Here is a 23,139-nt window from a genome sequence, read left to right as displayed (position 1 = left end):
TGTCACGATACTTCTCATTGTTGTTTTCTATGCAAAATTAACCATTTTCACAGTCATCAAGTACCTGACATCAGCACTTGCTATTATGTGCTCTTGAAACTCGCCACTAGAACACTTTGTTAGCAGAGACAGGACACACACATTTCCATTGAACTACTTGTCACAGACCACCCATTACCCCTTTCTTCACAATGATACACGCCAGTGGGCGGAACTTACACATAGTCATAAAGGGGTAATTGTCAGGTCACAACTTAACTCATTCTGGCTTACCAGTAATATGATGAATTGCTGCAGTCTAAAACAAGCTGAATTAATAATGATTCTATTTGTTCTTATATTCTAAACATTTCCATAAAGAAGTGATTGTGGAACCTTGATTTGACCATTTCCTTATTTACTTTGATATTATATTTAGAACACACTTTTTCAAACTATACAATATTTTAGGGCTTTGTATCTTACCTCTGTTGGATCTTCTGTAGTTCCACCTCCATTCTTTGTTCATAATGTCTGTGAACATCTGGTGTCACTTGTACATGCACCACCTGTCCATCACGCCACCGCACAATGGGGAATTGGTCACAATAGCGGGCATTTACCAGCTTTGTTCGGGATACCTGAAGATAGATTTTAAAAGAAAGTTGGTCACAAAAATTAATCATCACATAACCTTTCCTGTACTTGATGATATGATGTTGATAAACGCTTGACATAGAAATCTCAAAATCAAGCAATACTTATCATTGTTAATAATACTAAGAATACTACGTCTATAACATCACAGCCATAAATCCTGTATTTTGGCTGCAGACACACTAATACTAAATCTTCAGATTTTCAACAGATGTCCTCTTCACTGTCAACTACACACAACTAGTTGTTCCCCTAATAGCACATGTAGCTCTTCAGCTCTTCTGTGCAAAAAGGCGGGAAAAACGTAATTTCTTTCCAAAACATCTCCACTAGAGGCAGATGAATTGGGAAGGTGGGTGGCAGTACTTCCTGGTGTAATAGATGTAGCATTCTTAGAATTATTTACAATGATAACTATTGTTTGATAATTCCTGCAAATCCTTAACCTCTATTACATCATAGCCAGAATATACCAGGGGGATAAGCGGGATCTGCCTCCAGTAACTGTGTAGTTGACAGCAATCCAATACTGTTGCATGAGTTCTTGCATATTACTGGATTCAACCCTTCAAGAAGTACCGTATTCGACATAATTAGCGCCCACGGTGATATTTGCTTATATATTGGATAGTGAACAATCCTAATTAGCACCCCTTCCTATTGATCAGTGTACACAAGACTTATTTATTCGAGTATGATACACCCTCATGTGTTATAGGCACCCTGAATTATGGGCAAATAAATTCTGGAAAAATATATCTGTCGTACATAATCATTTCAGGCTGTCAGCCTAAACCAAGAAATTTATCTTTCAACTCTTTTATTTTTACCAAAATATTATTCTAATGAGAGCCCCATTTTTCTAATTTTGAGAGCGCCCTGGGCGCTTATTATGTTGAATACAGTAATTACTCTAGAATCTCTCTTGGAGGACTCGAAATTGGGTACTATGATTATATCAGTCAATATGTGATACCCTCACTTAAAGTATCTTATTATTTGCTGAAAATCATGAAATGATGTCTTTAGTTCTATTTTAACTCATCATATGTCTCTCATTCTGAGAGTGACATCACTTCCGGTTTATCAACTTCTGGTTATGACATGATTTCCGGTTCTAATGACGTCAGTTCCTCTTTTGACTGGTTTTGATGTCATTTCTAGGACCTCTGACGTCATTTATAACGTCACTTCCAGTCATGAGATCACTTCCGGTCTATATTCCTTCCGATTGTGACGTCACTTCTGGTAGATCTGTTTATCAGCTGTTCTGATACAGCTGTTCTGATTTCCTTTATAACCATACTAGTAAGTCAAGGTAAAAGGTGTATTCACCTTCTGTAGCTGCTAATGTCAGATCCTCCCCGCCTCCCCCTTTTTTTCTCATAGAAAGGAGGAAAAACTAGGGACATACAATCATCTGGGCCACAACAATTGAATCCCTGTCAAGTCTGGCTGGATATCCCAATAGGTATCCTGCTACGACTTGCTTGATGGATACGAATGACCAGACTTGTTGCCAAAGCTCGGATTTCGTGAGCATAGCTAGATTGCATAGCAGGAATAGTATAATGGACAAGTAGCCGTGGACTGATTCTTGGCTATAAAGTCCGGTAGAGACCGCAAGGTAATGGGGGTCCAATTGTGAGCATGAGTGATACTGGAATAGTCGAGAGCGTGGAGTTCAGAAACTCTAGCTGCAGTAGCCATGGCTAGTAAAAATGCTGCCTTACGGGATTTTGTAGAAGGGTAGCGTTTCCAAGGGGTTTGTATTGAGCAGCTAGTAAGGCAGACAGGAGGACTGATAAATTCCATTTAGGGAAGATCCGGGGGATGCAAATATCCTCTTGGCTGAATGATCGCATGAGTCTGTTAAGTACCGGATGTGTTCCGAACAATAATCAATCGAGCTGGAGAACGGAATAGAGGGCAGATCTTTATCCTTCAATGGTCCCATGTCGGAAGCTATTATCCTGTCGTAGGTGTAGGAAGAAATACGCAACCATAGGAATGTCCACTGTGACATTTGTTAGACCACATCTGTGTCTCCACTGGACGAATTTGTTCCATCTGTTGTTATAAAGTTGGGTGGATGACGATCTCAAAGATCTTGTAACAGCAGTAGAGGCAGCTTGAGAGAACGCGGAGGCCTGCATTCTCTGCGAGATGCTTTCCAGGTGGTGAGATGGAGGCTGGGAGGATTGGAGTAAAATAGGCTCGACCTGGGCTGATGCAACGGATCTTTGCGAAGGGGAAGAGTGAGTGGCTCGTCCATCAGGAGTGATAGTAGTCTGGGATACCATGCCCTGCTTTGCCAAGTTGGAGCAATGAGGATGAATGTACAATCTGTCACTTCAAACTTCAATATGGCCTTGTCTAGGAGAGTGCATGGTGGGACGGACAGCATTGGCAAAATTCCTGTCCAATCCATGGATAGTGCATCTCTCTGGAGAGCTCTCAGATCTGGGACCGGGCTGACGTAGACTGGAAGTTGATGGTTGAGACAGGTTGCAAGAGGTCCAGATGCGGTGTGTCCAAAACGGAGGTTATCCAGGTAAAATGTCTGGGTGAAGAGATCCTCACTCTCCAGGATAGGCTGACAGCTAGTTTTGTTCAGTTTGCCTGGAATATGTCTCGCTTCCATCCGGCAGCTGAATGAGTCGGCCAAGGCAAATACCTGAGTAGTTTCTGTCATCAGCGAACTGGACTTGGTTCCGCCTTGCGTCTGAATGTAGGCCACCACTGTCATGTTATCTATGGCAATCTGGACGGATGATTTGATGAGGCGATCTTACCAAGTCTGGAGAGCATAAGAGATTGCTTTCATCTCTCGGACTGAGTTGCTCATGGCAATGGACTTGTTGAACCGGTTCTCCAGGGGGCAAAGATATCCTGTACGTTGAAGAAATCTGGCCCCGATGTAGACTATGTCTTGTACCAGATAAATCTGAGACTTGGTCGGATGGATAAGGAACCCGAGATAAGACATGAGTTGGGTTAGGAATGTCACATCCTGACACAGCTTGGTGTGTTCCTGATTGGTGGCCAGGAATCGTCTAGGTATCCATGAAGTCGTACAATCTGTAAATGGGCGAAGTTGATGACTGGCGCCATTATTCCGTTGAATAACCAAGGGGCTACTAATATGAAACCTGTGTCCCTCCGGACAGGATACAAGTCGAGGGAGCTTCATGAAATGTAGCTTGTATCTGTGTAGTCGTGTATCGTAATCCGTAGTAAAACCCAGTTCGGTAGGATCTGTGATGCTTTGAGGGGGGAGAAACAAGTCATCTTCTGTCCGCGCTCTCCGGACTTGAAACCTCTACGGCCAGATCCGCAGTGTTTGGAGTCTGAGTTCCGAAAAGAATCTGACGATGGCTTGTCATGACACCAGGATGCCTGGTAGGATTCTTTCCCTGATGGGATAACTTCTTTAGCGGTGGTTCATTGAAAGAGGAATCCCTGGCTGGTTCTTGTGCTTATTAAGGTGGGTCTGTTGGTCCCTGTGCCTTGACTGCTTGGTTGATGGTAGACACTTGAAACCTTTCTGTCATGTCCTGTGTGACCTCGTCTAGGATCGTGCCCAAATTGTTTTTAAAGATTATAAAAATCTGTTAATAGCAAAGGCACCACTACATAACCTGCTTGGTAGGCGTAAAAAAACTTTCGAGCAGCTAAGTTGTATGGTTCGGGAGATATGGTCCGGACAAGAGCACTACCCTCAAATTTCCTAAGTTCATCATATTTCCATGGAAACGAAAAAAATATAAAATTCTAAAAATCTCTAAATAGCAAAAGGCACTTCTACTGAGCCTGATTGTTAAGTGTAACAAGTTTTGGGAAGCAAGGTTGTACGGTTTAGAAAATATGTTCTGGACAAGCGCAGTACCCTCAAATTTTCTAAGTTCATCATATTTCCATGGAAACGAAAAAAATATAAAATTCTAAATATCTCTAAATAGAAAAAGGCACTTCTACTGAGCCTGGTTGGTAAGTGTACCAAGTTTTGTGAAGCTAGGTTGTACGGTTTAGGAAATATGCTCCGGACAAACAATGATTACAGACAGACGGTCAGACGCACGGACAGACAGACGGACGGACAGACGGACATATCCCACCTTTATTATATGTCCGGGGGATAATAAAACGACACACAGCTTATATATCTATTCTGTTGGCCAGCATTAAGGAAGTTCAAAGGCAATGAAATAATTGAACCAACAACAGTACACTGATTGGTATGCAGATAAGGTGTCAATAAACTTGAAGGCAGATGACAAGACAAGGGCTGTAGATCTGAGGAAAAGTGTGATGCAGCCTATCGGTGCGTGTTGGGTGGAGTCGGACTTTGATGCAGTGTTGCGTGAGTGGCATCAGTCTGGACTGTTTGAGTGGTCAATGATGCCTAATTTGCAAGGAGTGAGTACAACTCTTGACCCCAGCAGTGATAACTCACCCAATGACCATTGTGTAATTTCTATTCTTTGAATGACACTATTACATACTTGTTTCAACTGCTGCTCAATAAACCGTGATGTGGAATATATATTTCTTTGTGTTTATTCTCAAGTTGGTATTTCTGCTATCCAATGTGTGCAGTGAGGCCGTCTTATTGTTGATAGTCACATTGGAGACATAAGTGCAAAGTTTTGTTTATGCAAGCGAAGACCACACACATTTTTCATGTTAATTTCAAGTTTTACAGTATTTGCAACAAACCCACCATGTTTGAAAATGTTCTGCTTAGCAACTTGGACCACATCAACTGCGTTATTTTATTAATGAGGTGATTCATCTGATTCTAAATGATTCACTACTAATCTAAAAAAAATAACTAAACAAAAGTCATTGCCTTGTAAACACATTAAATGGTGGGATGCAAATATGCATTGCATTTTATCAGAATTGTCAAATACAGGTAACAAATTTAAATACACACTGACATATATAATATAAGGGTTTATACACATATTTGAGGTTGAAATTGAAGCACTATTTAAGTAAAATAAGTTGCTTTCAAGGACTTGATTTCCAGACCTTGTTTAGGTGTCATCAATGCAACATTTTCATCAAGATAATGTATTTGAAGTATACATAATTTAATATTTTTATAAGACAAAACCTAGTCATTTTGTTTTTTAAATTATTTTGAAAGCAACATACATAGAGATTACTATACGAGTGCTTGTCAGATACCATTTATCTTACAGGGAGTTGCTTTCGCTCGTTAGATATGCTTTGAAACAACAAGTTGTAAGATAAATGGTATCTGACAGGCACAAGTGCAGTTTTTTGGTTTGTTGTTTAACGCCACACTCAGCAATATTCCAGCTATATGACAGCGGTCTGTAAATAATCGAGTCTGGACCTGACAATCCAGTGATTGACATCATGAGCATCGATCCACGCAATTGGGATAAGATGACATGCACCAACAAGACGAGTGCATTAATCTGTTTCTTGCACACTCTAAAATCGCACCTTTTTTGCATTGAATTGATGCATTTTGTCTGTTCTCATGATCGCAGTGGCACATTTATAAATAACACAATGGTCATGAGTGACATCACACGACAAACTGCTCACTGTTCATAAATAATGTGACCCTACACCTAAACCTAAAAAGGTTTAAAAATTCTTACCTCAAAGAAATTACTGTGGTGTCCACAGACATTGTAATTACTCAGATGATGGCTTGATTTTGAGATAAAGCTGTCTTTGATAAGTGAATGAGATGTTTTCCGGTTCTTGTGATTAGCGAATGTTTCTTAAGCGTCCGAAAAACAATAACATGGGGATATGTCTATATGTCGCTGTGGCATCCAGGGTGTTAACACTCTAAAACCATATCATTCAACACAGACGTAGGGTTGACATTTGACTGAAGCACAAGCAACTTATCAATGACTTACGATCAGGAAAGTAGTCCGTCATAATCTGACCTCAGGTCATCATCATGGAATAGCCAATCACTGGCCTGAAGTTGATCTTAACTAAGGATACTGAAGACCTGTACTTTGACTTGAGGAAATTTGGGGCACTGAAAGAACTCTCGCATTCAACGCTTGTCATACACAGCCCAATATTGGCAAGAATAGCACAGTTTGGCAAAATAGATTGATGAACAAGAATAATTCTCTTATACAATTGCCGGAATTGGAAATGTTCATACGAACCCATAATCATAGCTTTAAGCCATGGCCACTCATCAACCAACTTTTCATGAGAAGCTTGACAACCTTAACATTCTCCTCGAAGCCATGTTCTTTGTCTCCTTTTACCACACACCTTTTTTTCACACCCGTACATCTTGGCCAAATGAGCAATGATTACTTCATCTGAATCATCAGATTCAGCATTAGGAGTAGCATTTACCGTGAATGGCTCCAAAACTTTACTAAACCCACTGAACATTTCACATAAAAATAGTTGACAAAAGGTCTGATGTTTTACTGCGGTGCTTTGCGTTGTGTTCTCTTCTCCCTGGGCAGTATTCTTTTGTCTTTATGTTCTAGGAGGCTCCTGACCGGGCTACCAATTCTAAATTTTGATAGAGAACAAAGAGCAAAGTTGGATTTAAAGTTCATTTAACAAAAAAAAACAAAAAAAAATGGGGCAAAATCCTTCTCCACTTAACTATAACCTACGTAATTTTCCCCCTTCCCTACCTACGTAATCCAATTCAACTTTATTTCTTAAACTTGTTCTTTTAACCTTCCTTCTAACTCCCAAAAGTAAAACGTCTCCAAAACAAACCTATTCAATCGCTACTCTCTTTTTCTCCCACCCATACCTCCTAATCTAATATCCCAACGAAAGCCCTATAATAAATATTAAATGGTCCTGATTCAGGACACGTGAGTTGACTGTTCCTTACCAGATACTGGTGAGAGATGACTGACGTTTCCTTACCCAGGGTAGGCTTATAAAGCTCACATGCGGACCATGTGACCAGGAAAACAGACACAACCAATGAACACGCTCCTTACATCTTGGCTCTCCCAATCATGGCTTCCGCCTAGCCGAGCATGCACGCTGTACGCGAAGTATGCAAATATTCAAAAACTTATGTACGTACAGCTGTTGGTGCTACCAACTGTAAATGAGAGCCACAAATATCAGATTCTACCTTGCGGTACAACAGTCTATTCTCCAGTCTAAGATCTTGCCATTGTCCTCATAGCATCTTTGCATCTGAACTCCAATCTATGATTTCTGATTTCTCAGGTTGCCCACAATCAACTGACATATAATAACTTAATTACCGGACCTATGCCAATGTCAGCTAACTGCCAATCGAGCAACTCATCCCGAGTCCACACTGGTAACCACCACCACGTGCTGCAGAGTCACTGAATAATCTACAGCCTACTCCAGAACTATCAGTGCCAACACCCGTAGAATTCCCATCTTCCTCCGCATCAGTAGGAATAACATTCCTCTCCTCTCCTCTACCAGACTGAGAGGTTCAGGTGACTGAACACGGCTTTCTGCAACTTGCAGGTCATCAATAACAGATGAACAGATGGCTGTCCCCTAGCCATGGTGCCTCTTGGCCGGAGGACTCTTCTTAAACAATAATGTCTGTCATAGAGTAGTAGGTAGAGACGCGGTGGTCTGAACAGATGGCTGTCCCCTATGCTGCCTCTTGGCCGGAGGACTCTTCTTAAACAATACTGTCTGTCATAGAGTAGTAGGTAGAGATGCTGTGGTCTGAACAGATGGCTGTCCCCTATGCTGCCTCTAGGCCAGAGGACTCTTAATTCTTAAAAAATACTGTCTGTTTTACTTCTTCTAGCTTTAGTGAAGGCTTCTGCTCGTTGTTGAAGGCCTTCTCAGACAGAGTAGAGCACTGATCGCATCTTGCCTCTTCAGTGCTTTTGGCCTCTCTGGACTTCCAGGAGCTGTTGTGAGGATCTCCCGTGATCATAAAATGGCCACACTTCTTACAAGCATGAGGCGGGGGAGACTCCATGACGACCTCACAAACACCTCACACAAGCAATACTTACGTGAGTATGATCATCACTACAATTTGCAGCTCTTAATATGACTAAATATATCTGTCTTATGAGAAAACTATAGAACAATCTTAGATTAATGTGACTATACAACCATGTGCTAGATCGTTATAACTATAACAATAGGCGTTGACTCTAGCACACACAGAAAGACGTGAGGTTTCCCGCCATTACACACGTCATACCTTGGTTGCTATAGTGCTATTCGGGAACAATTAATTGTGTGTAATTGACAGTGAAGAGGACGTCTGTTGTAATCTGAAAATTTAGTTAGTGTGACTGAAGCCAAAATACAGGATGGCAAAGATGTAATAGAGGAAGAGGATTCGCAAGAATCATGTGTTGCTACACATCGTTTAGTACATTGAAGTAACCACAACTTTGCATTTTGTAACCTGTAATTGTAGATAAAATTATTGAAATATGCCTAATGACATTGACTGAAAAAGGTACTATATTATGAATATTAGCTTACACGGTGGGGCAACCTCAAATCAGCTGTTTCAATCAGAGGGGGTTTACCGGGTATTGTGATTTAACCACCTCTGATTGACCAATCAGAATCAAGTTGTTTTCAAATTCATGATAGAATGATCCTTTAAGTGGATATTTACATATACATTCATCAAACAAGGTCTAATATTATATCCATAATTTTGGTCGGTTGCAATTACAATATTTGCATTTTGTTTTCATTTATTTGCTGTAGCATAGAGCAGAATGATTCCTGTTCCTCTAAGTTTCCAGTGGGATATTCTTCAATGCAACAAAAAGTCATTTTTACAAGCCTTTTCGTTTGTAGATGTGTATATGTTACAGCCAGTGTGTAAAATGTGATCATGAAAATTTCAATGTGTAAAATGTCTACAAATTGACTGAAAAATAGGTCCATTTACTTAACAGATTGGCTAAAAATTATGAAGGTGTTCAAAAGGGCTTAAAACATCACAATAGACTAAGTATGCACGGATAAAAAGCCAATAAAAAAATGTACTTTGACTTTCGTTTTCTCGAAATCCTATCATTTTCAGTCACTGGGTGATGAAATTCAATATCAAAATGTAAGGATTTCCTTATCATAATAAAAAAGTATATAGAGTGTTCAGTCAATTTGTAAAATAACTGAATATTTAGGGGTTTAATAAACTGCCTAAGGGAAAATGAGTGAGTGAGTGAGTGAGTATTGTTTTCATCAATATTCCAGCACTATTACGGAAAGGGACACCAGAAATGGGCTTCACACATTGTACCCATGTGGGGAATCAAACCCGAGTCTTCGGCATGACAAGCGGCATTTAACCACTTGGCCCCCCCCACTGGCCTGAAATTTTTGGTCATTTTACACACTAACTATAACATATACACACTATAAAATAAGCAATGCTCAGGTGAAATACATTTCAATAGATTGGCTATGCATTTCTTTGTTTTGTTCACTAGGATAGGGATATTCATGAACAGGCATGCATTCAAACTTTCCCCTATATATACTAAAAATGCAGAGTTCAAGACTGAAGTGTCAGAAACAACAATTCTGTATGTCTTCTGTATGTCATTTCAAGAAAAACGTATGAATGTCAAAATGTGTCATTTATACATTGATGAACGTCAGTTTCATAGTCACATGACAGGCCTCGGCAAAGGTTGTATATCGTGTGAACTTCACATGAAAAAATTATAATGATTTGACCATTACTTAAATGAATGTATTGCAAGTGCCGTGTGATAGCTGTGGCAAGATACTTACAGCATCTGTCTGTGACTCATTGGGTGGTTTCTCCATGATTTCAACCACACCGTCTTGGTGTTTAAATGCAACTCCAGACAAAATGTCATACAATCCAAGTTTCTGTGCCTCTAATCCAAATCTTTTGATCCACTCTGCTGAGCTTATACTGTGCTCATTCTTCTCCAGGGAGAGGTCACTGTCTGTAGACATGTGCTCTGAAAGATAATAAACATTAGTTGTTCCATTATTTCACAGAAAAGCAGTGAAGTGAAGTCTTGTAGTCACCATGATAAGTAACCTGAGCACTTAGCAAATGTCAAATGGGGATGGTTAATCAAATATCATACACAACAAGTTAGAGATGAAGTGATAAAGAAGAAACTTAGTTGATGAAACTAAAGCTTTGGCGAAAATAGGGTACTAATAAGTTATTTTTTCAGGCATTTAGACATTGGATGTAATCATGATAAGGAGGAATAACTGCTTTGTTACACATACATAAAAATGTATCACAGTATTTCTTTTTCAAAAGCATGAAAGTATAAGCTGAGAACAACACACAAAAACTCAAGGAATATCAATTATGTTCACCATGGTGAACGACCGTTCAGATGACAACGTTCCTGTAGTTTGAGTGGTTCTTCCAGGAGCAGTAGGAACATACTTGGAAACCATGCCCTGTTGGGCCATGCCAGAGCAATCCATGTCCTCTATGCATAGGCAAACATACGCTCCCAACTCATGGAAAGGGGGTGCCAATGTGGAACTTGTGGGTCTGGAACTGGGTTGACATGAACTGAGCCTGATGTTGAGACAGGTGGCGAAGAGATTGAGATGCAGTCTAGCTCATGTGACAATCCACTATTGTGGCTGTCAATAGATCCAACAACCAATCTCTGTAGGTCATGTGCATTCAAGATCATGTCACTTGTTCTTAGATATGACTGTGTCTTGCACGTGCACTTGCTAATCCATTTTATGACTTTCTCCATGAAGGAAGGTAGCAGCAAAGTGGTGTAAAAGATCTGGTATTAGGTGAAAGAGTTCTTCCTCAATGTCTGCGAAAGAGTAATTATTAGGCTTGAAGGGATCAATTGGCAGTGTAGGGGCTTCACCCCGACAAATGTTGCTTGCTCAGTGATCGTACCTGATAGATGAATACAATGTAGACACTTCTTATATGCATCAGCCACGAAGGATCTGGCAGCATGCTTCAAACCATCAAGCCGATAGACACTCTTCTGTGTGTGAGAGGATTATGTATAGGTTAGACCACGTGGACCCAGTGTCTAATCGTTGAAATGGTTAATTAAACCACGAGGCGCGTATGTTAATGATGTTAGCGCTTGCACATTTTAAAACATGTGTCAAAAGTTTAGTGTGTATGGGCTGGTATTCCGTTAAGGAGGCCCAATCTGAGGATTCTGTGGATGATAATGCAGAATCCACAGGTACAATTCAGTTAGCGAGCACATGTCTTGGAAGTCAGCAGTGATGGCGTTATAATGAGCGACAATGGAGGGTTTGACTGAAGAAGATGCGATACCATCATCACAGCGATATTTACATTTATCCCAGGAAAAAGAAGGGAGTTTTACATTTGTGTATAGCGATATAAGCGATGACGATGGAGTGCCAGTGAGTACTGAGAAAAGTTTTACAGACCCTAAAGCTGATGGAATTAACACAAGTGACGACGAAATGGTTTATTTGGGATCCCAAATTTCAGAACTGGACTATGCGACTAAAACTGCGGAAGCGTCTTGGGAACGAGACAGTCACAAGAGATAAAAAGTGAGTACGCAAAGAAATCAGGAACAGAACGTTTTCATGAACCACTGAGTGACAACAAAGTTGAACACTGAAATCTATAATTTGGGCATGTCGGTTGTTCGAAGAGTGGAGGGTTTGCAGGAATTCCAGAATAACTGATACTGGTGGCCAAAGGCTAAGTTTGATTTGTCATAACTTGAGTGATCGATGAAACGATGAACTTAATTACCATTTGTGTCGATTCATAATGTAAGTATGGAAAGAAGATGGGGGCGATTATCCGCCTAAAACCCTACAACACCTAGTTTTGCTCATCCAGATGCACTTAAATAACACCGACAGAGAGATTAAATTCTTATCAGATGCTGTCTTTGTCAAACTCCGAAGCACACTGGATAATGTCATGAAGGAAGGTGCCAGGAAAGGACTGGGTTTACGTGTCCGTCATGCTGAAGTCATTTTTGTTGAACAAGAAAGCATACTGTGATCGTCAAGCCCACAGAATCTGCTCGATACCCCCCCCCCCCCCCAAAAAAATGGAATATTCTACATTCAGAGTATAAATAACCCAGTAATCAAACAATTGATATGTCAACAACTAAATCACCAATAGAAGCTCATCAAACTGTGTGGCCTAACACCAGAATAAATCACCAAATGCCAGTTCCGGTCCTATAATACATCGTTTATTACAAACTGCTCCAGCATCATCTCCGTCATAGCGAACCATTCTACATGCGGTGAAGATAGGGTGCAATAAAAACATAGTGTTCAATTCCCAACTGTAAATATAAACGAATCCAACTGTTTTGACAAGTATTAAACATATTGTCTATAAATGGTTGCTGCGGAAATAATAACTTCCTGTATATTTGTATATCTTAGGTTTTTTCACCAACCATTCCCTTCATGCGACATGTGCTACAAGACTGTTCCACAGTGGGGTGGATGAACAGCTGATTGCAAGTACAACTGGTCATCGTAGCAATGCTGTCCGCCCTTACAAGAGAATCTGCCCCAAGCAGGAGGCTGCCATCAGTAAGATTGTCCAGGGACACCCGTCAACTCTTTCATCTTCACCCGATATAATGGAAGTGTCGGTTAAACAATTACGTTCCACGCACAGACCACTCGACATTTCCTTGAATATATAAATCACCTAAAGTTGTAATTCACAAGATAACGCCTTGTTCGGTGTTTCTGTATGAAAAACAATAATACAAATAAAAGTGTCTGTTCTTCTTTGTTTTCTCATATATTGTGCATATGCTGATTATGATTTCTATGGCTTTGTGAAAGATGTGTATGTAAAGCTGGAACAATGGTCACCGTCACTCTGTAAAGTTGTTGAAAGAAACATGAAAAGCCCTCTGGAAAATAGTTCCGGCCGTGGTCTAACTAACAGATAGGTTAGTTAGACCACGGGTAAAAACAAAGGAGTTATGGTTTAAAGATCCATCACCCCCATGGGTGGGCTAGCCGTTATAATTTGTATATCATAGGAACAAGACCTCAGAGTATCTTCACATGAGATAACCTTATACATACTAGCAAATCATTGGTCAAAATATGGCTGTCATAGATACGATTATGGCCAAATGTGCATGAATTTAGAAAATTGCTCTAAGTTAAAGCGGACAGGAGGAATTAGGTGCAGCTTGCTGCCAACCCTAGTGGACACGACCTTACCCAGACGCCTGTCACTGGGATTTACCCCAACGAGCAATGCCTGCTCCTTTTTCTCCTTGGGTGGGTGGGTCCTATCAGACTCACAAAGTGCACTTCACACCCGTGAAGCAAGCTCTAGACAAAGCTGAGATACAGCCTATTCCCTTAAGTAAACTAGAGATAAAAAGCAAAATCAAAGCCTCCATAGCCCAGTGGGATGCAAGTAAGATCCGCAGATGGCTATACCAAATTCAACCCAAGATCCACCAAAAGCCATACTCATACTCCAATGAAAGGAAAGTTGAAAGAGCCATCTCACGCCGCAGACTCGGTCACAGACATTACTATGACAAAGTTTGTCCATCTTGCAATCAACCTGAATCCATCCAGCCGGTGCTCAGTTAAAACAAGACTTGCAGTCAGATCCACTATCTGTTGTAGATCTCCTAATGCCAAGAGATGCAATAGCGAAAGCCAAACTAACTCTATTTCTGAGAGATGGACAGCTACTCGAACATAGATAAACAGAGCAGTAAAAAATGAAATGTTATCAATATACAAAAATAGAAATCTTATCAATACAAAAACAGAATACTAAAAATTAAAACTATTTTTTGGATAGTACTTATGAATCCTCTAACCCCCACCACCCTCACCTTCTTGGCCTGAGATGAGACAGTCTTAGAACGGACCTGCCACAGTAGATGCATCTACAGAAATTGAAATGCAGTTCTTCTTGCATTCATACAATAGCATGTAGTGAACTGTGGATGAGGCCGACTTGATCTAGACATATTGACAAAGGCGTGTCGCTTAAGAAGCGTCTCATGGTTGGATAGCATGATGTACACCGGCCATGAAATTCTCCCCATGGTCCTGATCAGGATCACCAGTGAACTAATGTCAGGACATTTTAACCCTGAGGCCAATCATGATTCCTTGAACAACCTTGAATTTTCCTATAGCCATTATCATTCATACAAAGCTTGTGTTATCTGTGCCTTGTGCTTCTTGAGAACAAAACTGTTTGTCAAATATGATTTTAAGATAGTGTTAATAACAAACTGAAAATAAAATCATAATGATGTTAACAAAACGAAAGAAGAAGCCTTATTCAGAAGGAAATGCACGTCAAATTTCAGCTTCATAAGTCAAGCAGAATCAGAGCAGAATATCTGTAAGAGCACGATAAAAATGCACAGGTTTTTACAAATATTAGTGTCAGGATTACTGGGGTCACAGGGTCATGTTTCATCTAAGTGGTCGGTCAAAAGAAAGAGACTAGTATGCCATAGGCCTTGTCTTGAACATTGAAGCTGTTGGGTGTTTCTTGAAGAGCAAAGCAGTAATTGACCAACTGGTCCAAATTGGGCACGATGGATGTCCTAACAAAATTGTGTTGTGCAAGAAATAATTCTTTGGTTTCTCCATCCACAAATAAAATGGCATGTCTTGCACTCTCCACAAGACTCTTTGAGAAGAGGGATGACTTCAACTTTCGAAAAGTCAACTTTCCCTTTGGTGTTTACATTTCACAACTTTTGAGGTACAATCGAGCATGCCCTTTCTTTCCATATTTCATGAAAGAGCATCGGGAGTTGTTCGATCAAGTTCTGTGCAAAGCTTTCAAAATGTTTTTTCGGGGTCATATACAAATTTTACTCCTTTGCTTTTCTCTATTTTCATATGCACAATATGTTCTGATGTTTTTTCAGGTGAACAAAAAACTTGCCTTTGCATGTGTTTGTGACAAGTGTCACCTATGGGAGAGGATATACTAACCTTTTCATGAACACCTGGTAATCATCACTGTTTAAAAGTGATTCATAAACATTATCTTTCATGTTTTAATTAAATTAGCAAACTACAACATAATCATTTGACTCAAACCAAGCCACTTCACTCATTATTGTCACAAACACAAAAGAGTCTCTGCTTAACTTTTGGGGGTACTTTGATTCAAAACTGAGCCTCGTCAAATCTACAGGTTACATAACTCTACACTGAAAACACAGTATGTTTAATCTCCTAATGGCTTCCTTCAAAATCACACCTACCTGTACTGACACTGAGATACCAATGAAGAAAACCAACATCATAATAACAACATCAGTGATATAGATCTACACTCACCAGCTCGAAGTCTAGGCTCTGGAGTTTTCTGCAGTAAAGATGTTATTTGTCTGAGAATGTTGCGTGCATCCTCTAGTTCCTCAAACACCAAGATTACATCTTCCCTCACACCCACACCTGGAGGCAAACCCCCAATGGTTCTTTTCTTCAGAACAATATTTGCTTTGTTCATCAGGGGATCAACAGGCATATGTTCATATGAATCCATTTCCATCACAACTGCATAGGCATGAAATCTGCAAAATACCATATGAACATGAAGAATTTAACAGTTGAACTGGGATGTCAATAGTGGTGTAACGATACATCAAACTATCCATTGATTGGGATTGCTTGTCTCACGATAGTACACTATCGATTGCAACTTGAAACAATCGATACTATTGGCGATAGTTTGTCTAACTATCGATAGTTTCGATAGTTAATTTGTTTGGTACATTTACTTTCTTAAAAAACATAGAAACAACTCCCATGATCATCTTACCTCTGTCGTGCTTTCGTTAGGATTGCACTACTTTGTCTGCTTGATTTAGAGTTACGTCCCATAGCTACTCGTCGCTAGGCAACATTGACAAGATGGCGGACGCCACATGTCAGTTTGAAATTGACGCCAATAAGGCAGGCAAATCGTGGGTACGGGATCATTTTGGCTTTGTCAAAAAGCAAAATGAGACAGACAAGCAAAAAGTAAGTTGTAGAATCTGTGGGATAATTCTAGTATTCAGGAAATACTACTAATCTGACCGAATACTTGACAAGACGGCACCCAGATATTCGTCCACGTGAAAAAGGGGGATCCCAGTCAGTGGTAGTACCAGTACCTCGACGCCAAAACGTGTACAATCAACCATCTTTTCGTCTCAGAAGCTGACACGCAATTCACAACGATGGAAATCGATCACCGATGCTGTACTGCAATTCATAGTTAAGGACCTCAGGCCCTTCAGTGTCGTCGAAAATTCAGGGAATGCCAATGTGACAATTAAAGAGTTTGACAGTTTGTAAAGTCAAATACTAGTCATTCAATCACATTCATTCACATTGGTGCTAAAACACTGCAGTAACCTAAGACTTTACCAGTTACATGAAGTGAAATTTTGTATTAAAATGTTTTTGAGAGGTCAATTTGAACTTGTTTTCTTTTCATTTCTTGTTTTCTTAACAAATAGTATCAGAAAGTTATAATTATTTTGATGGTGTCCATCAAAATGCTGAAATATATGCTGCTAAAGCCTGCTATAATTGCAAGAGAAAACTATCACAATAGTATCGCAATAGTAGGGCCACTATCACAATAGTATCACAATAGTTGTTTTAACTATCGCAATAGTATTGCAATAGTAAAAAATGCCTCAATAGTCACCCCTAGAGGATACATGTCATTGCATCCCAATTGCTTGGTTTGATGCTCATGATGTCAATCACTGGATTGTCTGCTCCATACTCGATTATTTACAGACTGCCTTCATACAGCTGGAATATTGCTGAGTGTTGCATTAAACAACAAGCAAACATAAGAGGCCACTATGCTTATCGTAAGAGGCGACTAGTGGGATTGGGTGGTGAGGCTCAGTGACCAACACATACACCAATTGCATAAATTGCTATGCTCATTATGTCAATCACTGCATTGTCTGGTCCAGACCAGGTTGTTTACGGACCACAGTTTAACCACACTACCATCCGTTTTTGGTACTGGACAACAAGTGTCTTGTTATAAGAATCCTTATTTCTTAATTGCCAGAAGTAGAAAAGGAAATTATGTATATTAGTTTCAATTTCAAGTCTAAAATGAGAAGGAAGTTGCAATTTGCTTTTTCTGGTGTTCAATCAAATAAGGCTAAGGGTGGTCAACCCAGCCACTTCCATTAAATTTGTTTTTGTATAATTTTAACTGGTGTTTGAATCATGTTTCCTTCCCCAAGTTCCCAAGGGAGTTTGGCCTGAGGGGTCAAGTCAACTGCGCAAGATTTACATAATGGAATGCAACACATGGTCAGAGTTACTATAAACAATCTTCAGCCACCCGAACTTACTCAGAACTTGGCGCCTATGACAGATGAATGATCAAGTGACCAGTCAAATGCAACAACATTTTAGTTATAAATTCATGTAAATATTACATATTAATACATGCCAAGCAAAACTGGTTACAAGTAATTTCATGAGTGAATGACCTTCAATGTGACCTTGACATTTGAAACAACCTCGAAATAAACCAGATCCCACATTAGAGATCATGTTTATTAAAAGTCTAATTATACAAATTGTGATGCCTGGCCTTGCCCTTCAATTTTGGAGGTACACGAGTTTTGAAGTCAAACTGGGCAAAGACGTGTGGTTGCTTGGTTGTTGTCATGATTCAGCCTGTAAACATTGTGTATTGCCCAGACAAACAAGTGACATATATTATTAGCAAAGTCCCACTTCATTTGGATATGATGACAATCAATCATGTCACCGAGCCAAACCCCTTGATCCATTTTGTATCCTTTTACCAAAAGTATAAGTTGCTGGTGATCTATTTTAACTCCAAAGTCAATAAGCAGCCCAGTCTTACAATTTTAGAAAATCATACCTTCCATTTGTAGCAGTGGCCAAGGTACGCAGATATTTGATGGTATCTGCACTGCTACAGTTGTAGGACACAATGTGGATTGGGATGTTCAGCCTACATGATGTAACCTGTTGTAATATAATATAGCATGTAAACACAGCTATGGAAACTAAAGCATCATGACATTGGAAGCTCACCTGCATAAGAATATTTAAGAGCTCAAAATGTTACTAAATATACTAGAGGTATCCAGAATATTGCTGCAATAATAATAAACATGCACATTAATACATTTCTTTAACACTTACCGGAGTACCAAACTTGCATAAGATCACTGAGGCTGACATTTTGAAGAAAAGTGACAGTAATGGCCGTAAATACCTTTTTAATGTGGCTGTTGTGGCAGACATTGATCTTGTGACCTTTTAGATGTATTTTAAGAGAATTTAGGATATGTTTGTTTGTTTCTTTGCTGTTGCCGCACTCAGCAATATTCCAGCTATATGATGGCGGTCTATAAATAATCAAGTCGAGTCTGGACCAGACAATCCAGTGATTGACATCATGAGCATCAATCCACACAATTGGGATACGATGACATTCATCAATGAAGTCACCGAGCCTGACCACTCGATTGCTGCAATGATCAGATGGTTAAATGTATCTACTTAGTTCACACAGGCACTGTCTGTATATGCAACCGCATCTTATAGTCTTGCCTCAAAGTTCATGACAGTAATTCATGCATGTCCATGTTGACAATTATTTCATCAATTCACTGAAGCATGATATAGTCATTGTATCTTAAAGGCAATCTTTTTTCCATGAGTGGACGTTTTACTGAGCAAGTCTCTTCAGATATCTTGGTAATATCTGTAACACTTTCTGTAGGTTGAAAACCTGGCTGTGTAGTGTTTGATTGTTCTACATTATGTGTAATGTTAGGGCTGGCTTGGGCTGTTACACTTCGATCTGTCACAGGTTTCATGGGTGAACTTGGTACAGCTGTTTGGACTTCGGCATTCTTCAAGATCAATAGATTATGCGCCCTCTGTGATGAGTTGTAGTTGTTTGATGGTGGTGGCGCAGCTGCTGGCTTGATTTGCACATGGTTTCTTCTCAGTGTGCTACCAGGGTTTTTTATTGTGTAAGACCTTGTATTGTCCTTGTGGATGACTTGCCCATATACCCAAGGTTTTCTTCTCTGGTTTGGTGGAGGTTTAGCATACACATAACTGCCAGTTTCTATTGGTTCATGCTCTGTACCAGACGATCTATCGTACTGAGTCTTGCTAGAGATTCTTTTGCCCCTGATCTCTCTATAAACTATTTCGGGACCCACTACCTGGTGCTGCAGAAGTTGATTTGGTGTCGGCAGAAAAGTCCTTGTGCGACGATTCATCATGCGCTGTGCAGGTGAATAGGTATGTCCCTTTTGAGGAGTATTTCTGTAGTTCAAGAATGCCAGTTCTTTGTCATCAGATTTCTTCATCATAGCTTTTGCCACTTTGACAGCTGACTCAGCCTTTCCGTTTCCTTGTGGATGATATGAAGACGTTGTGTGCTTGAAGTGATACTGCTGAGCAAAATCTTCATATTCTTTGCTGATGAACTGAGGTCCATTGTCTGTATGACACACACTCGGAGTCCCATAGCGAGAGAAATGAGCCTTTGTTTTGGCTATCACTGTAGCGGAGAGAGTGTCTTCCAATTCGTCAACCTCAATCCAGTCAGAGAAGTGACAAACTGTGACAAGGTAAGTCTTTTTCTCAAAGGCAAATAAATCTTGACTTATACTTTGCCAGGACACGGTGGGTATTGGCAAAGACTTCATGGGTTCTCTGGGTGCTTCATTTCCATACTGTGCACATGTTCCACACACACTGCACATATCATGAATAGAGTTCCTCATCCCAGGCCAAAAGAGGACCTCTCGAGCCATTCGTATGTTTGATTCAGCTCCAAAGTGATTCAAGTGTCTCTTTTCCAGCATCTCTCTGTACATGCTCTTTGGGATCATCACAAGTAAACCTTTGTATATGATCCCATTGCTGATGCTAAGTTCATCTCTATAGCCCCAGTAGGAGGCCAAAGCTGGATCCAGTAGGTTTCTGTCATCTTGCCATCCATGACCTATCAGTGTGTACAACTGAGACATCAATGGATCTTTCGCAGTTTCCTCTCGGAGTCTGGTCTCAGTTTCTTCATGGAGATGTGGATTGTGCTCATCATATTCATGTTCTAGTTCCAGACGGAATACTTCATACCCTGTCACCTTGGCATTGATTGGAGTTGGTAGTGCTGCTCGTGACAGTGTGTCTGCAAGATGAAGTGATGTCCCTTTTCTGTACTTAACAGTGAAGTGATAGCGTTGTAGTTTTAACAACATTCTTTGTAGCCTTGCAGGGGCCTTGTTCAGTGGCTTCTTCATGATTGCTTCCAGTGGCTGATGATCAGTATGTACTTCAATGTCTGCCTTTCTGCACAGCCACTGGTCAAACTTGGCCATTGCATTGCATATCGCAAGACACTCCTTCTCAATTTGGGAATATCTCTGTTCTGTTGCATTCATGCTGCAGGATGTGAATGCCGCTGGATGAAGTTTTCCATTAGCATCAGGCTGAAGTAAGGCACCCCAAAGACCTTCCTCACTAGCATCCACTTGCAGTACCACATTCTTTTGCAGGTCATAATAACATAGCACAGGTGCTGTTGATATAAGTTGTTTGGCCTGATTGAATGCAGTTTCCTGTGTTGACGCCCAAGAGAATGGTACACCTTCCTGCGTGAGCATTGTAAGAGGGCGAATTGTTGCACTCAGATTTTCACAGAAGGGTGATAAGTAGTTGACCATCCCTATGAATCTCAGGAGCCTAGCCTTGTTGCGTGGAGGAGGCATTTCTGTGATCGCAGCAACCTTGTCCGCTTTCATTCCTTTGTCAGTAATTATGCTGCCGACAAATTTCAGTTCCTTCATTTTGAACTTCAGTTTAGAAGGTTGGCACTTGATATTTTTCATCAAGCATCTTTCCATTAATGCTATAAAGCGTCGATCATGATCCTGTTCCACCTCCTCACATGTGTTTCCTTCACCGTATATGAGTATGTCATCAGTCATTGATATGGTTCCATCTAGACCTTCTAGTGCAGCAGATAGTCTTATTTGGAACTATTTGGAGGTGCACTTGTAATTCCAAATGGCAGGCGTAGCCATCTATAACTGCCATAAGACGTGTGCATCGTAGTCATGAAATATAATTCTTCATCCAAAGGAATATGAAGAAAACCATCACAGACATCTACCAGTGAAAAACACTTTGCGCTGCATAATTAGTGAAGCTGTTCATTGAGTGTCGGCATTTGACATATTAGTCGAAGGATGGCTTTGTTCACAGTTTGACTGGGATCTATGCATAGCCTGAACCTTTTTGGAGTTTCTCTAATTAGAACATTTGAGCACCATGGTGTTGGCTCATCCACCTTTGCTAGTATACCAGCTTCTACATATTTATCAATTGCAATCTTTTCCTTTTCCCTTTTCGCTACAGGAACTCTGTGTATTGGCATCTGTATGGGAACAACATCAGTTTTCACCTTGAAATGAACTGGAGGTCCCAGGGACCCCACCCCTTCAAAATTTTCTGGGTACTCCTTCAGCACGTTGTGCTTAGTGAGTTGACCAGGTGGAGGTAAAATCCTTTTCCTTGGTACTACAATAGGCTCTGATGGTGCTGGAGGTGGCATAGTGCATTGTCCAGGCACCTTGCTGTGTATAGTCTCAAGATGATTGCATGCACATAGACTACTGGGATCTGTAATTTCCATTTGTTTCTTTTCCTTCATGCACATGGATTCATTTGAGTCTTGAAGATTTGATGAACCGCAGTCTGGTCTGCGTGCCTGAAACCCTGGTAAGTCTCCAACATCTGTAACATCTGCAACATCATGTACTTTAGAAGTCAAAGTAAATACCTAATCAGCTTCAATCTTTATCAGTCCAAGATTTTCACTGTCTTGGCCAGAAAGTAAAGCTCATCATGGGGAAGTACTTGAAATGTCAAAAGTTCAAACTTGTTCTTTCCTCCACATATTAAACTGACTTGTCCCAACGGGTGAAGGGGCTTTGCATCACCATAAGGATGCAATATGAACTGGTATCTTTGAATAGTTGCCTCTGGAAACATATCTCTAACAGTCTAACAGTAATGGTATTACACATGGCTGCAGAATCTATCTGGTACTTTACTGGTGTAAACTTGTTTCCTGATGTTGATGTTGAGAGGTAGACAAAGTATTTCTTGCCCATTTTGTTTGTGGTTACGTTATATGCCTGCTGAGTTTCTAGTGAGTATATCCCCCTGTTCATAGTCATCAGTGTAGTGGCATTGTGCATCTAATTGATGAGTTGACTGGTGACATTTGCTTGTACCTCGACTTTCCTTGTCCTGGTTTTCACGCTGGTTTGTGTCCCTTACGTACCCTGTATTTCTCCTACCACGACCCTGGTTCCCTCTACTTTGTTGTTGCCCCTGTCTTGGATAAGAAGTGGGGTTGACAGGATTTTGCAAACATACCCTGGCAAAATGGTCATTTAACCCAAACCTCACACAGTCTTTTCCTTT

At 40.3% G+C, this 23,139-nt stretch overlaps 1 protein-coding gene across 1 annotated transcript in view; it reads right to left on the bottom strand.

The window, feature by feature from the left end:
- Positions 1–23,139, bottom strand: part of LOC139449468 (von Willebrand factor A domain-containing protein 3B-like) — a 521,695-nt gene that overhangs the window by 385,583 nt on the left and 112,973 nt on the right. The window contains exons 7-10 of the mRNA XM_071230886.1: positions 18,539–18,645; positions 15,961–16,196; positions 10,405–10,601; positions 466–620 (exon numbers count right to left, since the gene is read on the bottom strand). Of these exons, the coding sequence (XP_071086987.1) occupies positions 466–620; positions 10,405–10,601; positions 15,961–16,196; positions 18,539–18,645 (695 nt within the window). The remainder of the gene's footprint in view (positions 1–465; positions 621–10,404; positions 10,602–15,960; positions 16,197–18,538; positions 18,646–23,139) is intronic.

Source organism: Haliotis cracherodii, unplaced genomic scaffold (genome assembly GCF_022045235.1).
Source record: "Haliotis cracherodii isolate W230 unplaced genomic scaffold, xgHalCrac1.p SCAF_8, whole genome shotgun sequence".
In the NCBI taxonomy this organism is placed as follows: domain Eukaryota; kingdom Metazoa; phylum Mollusca; class Gastropoda; order Lepetellida; family Haliotidae; genus Haliotis; species Haliotis cracherodii.
Note: the sequence above shows the minus strand (reverse complement) of the source record. Positions and strands in the feature narration are given on the sequence as shown.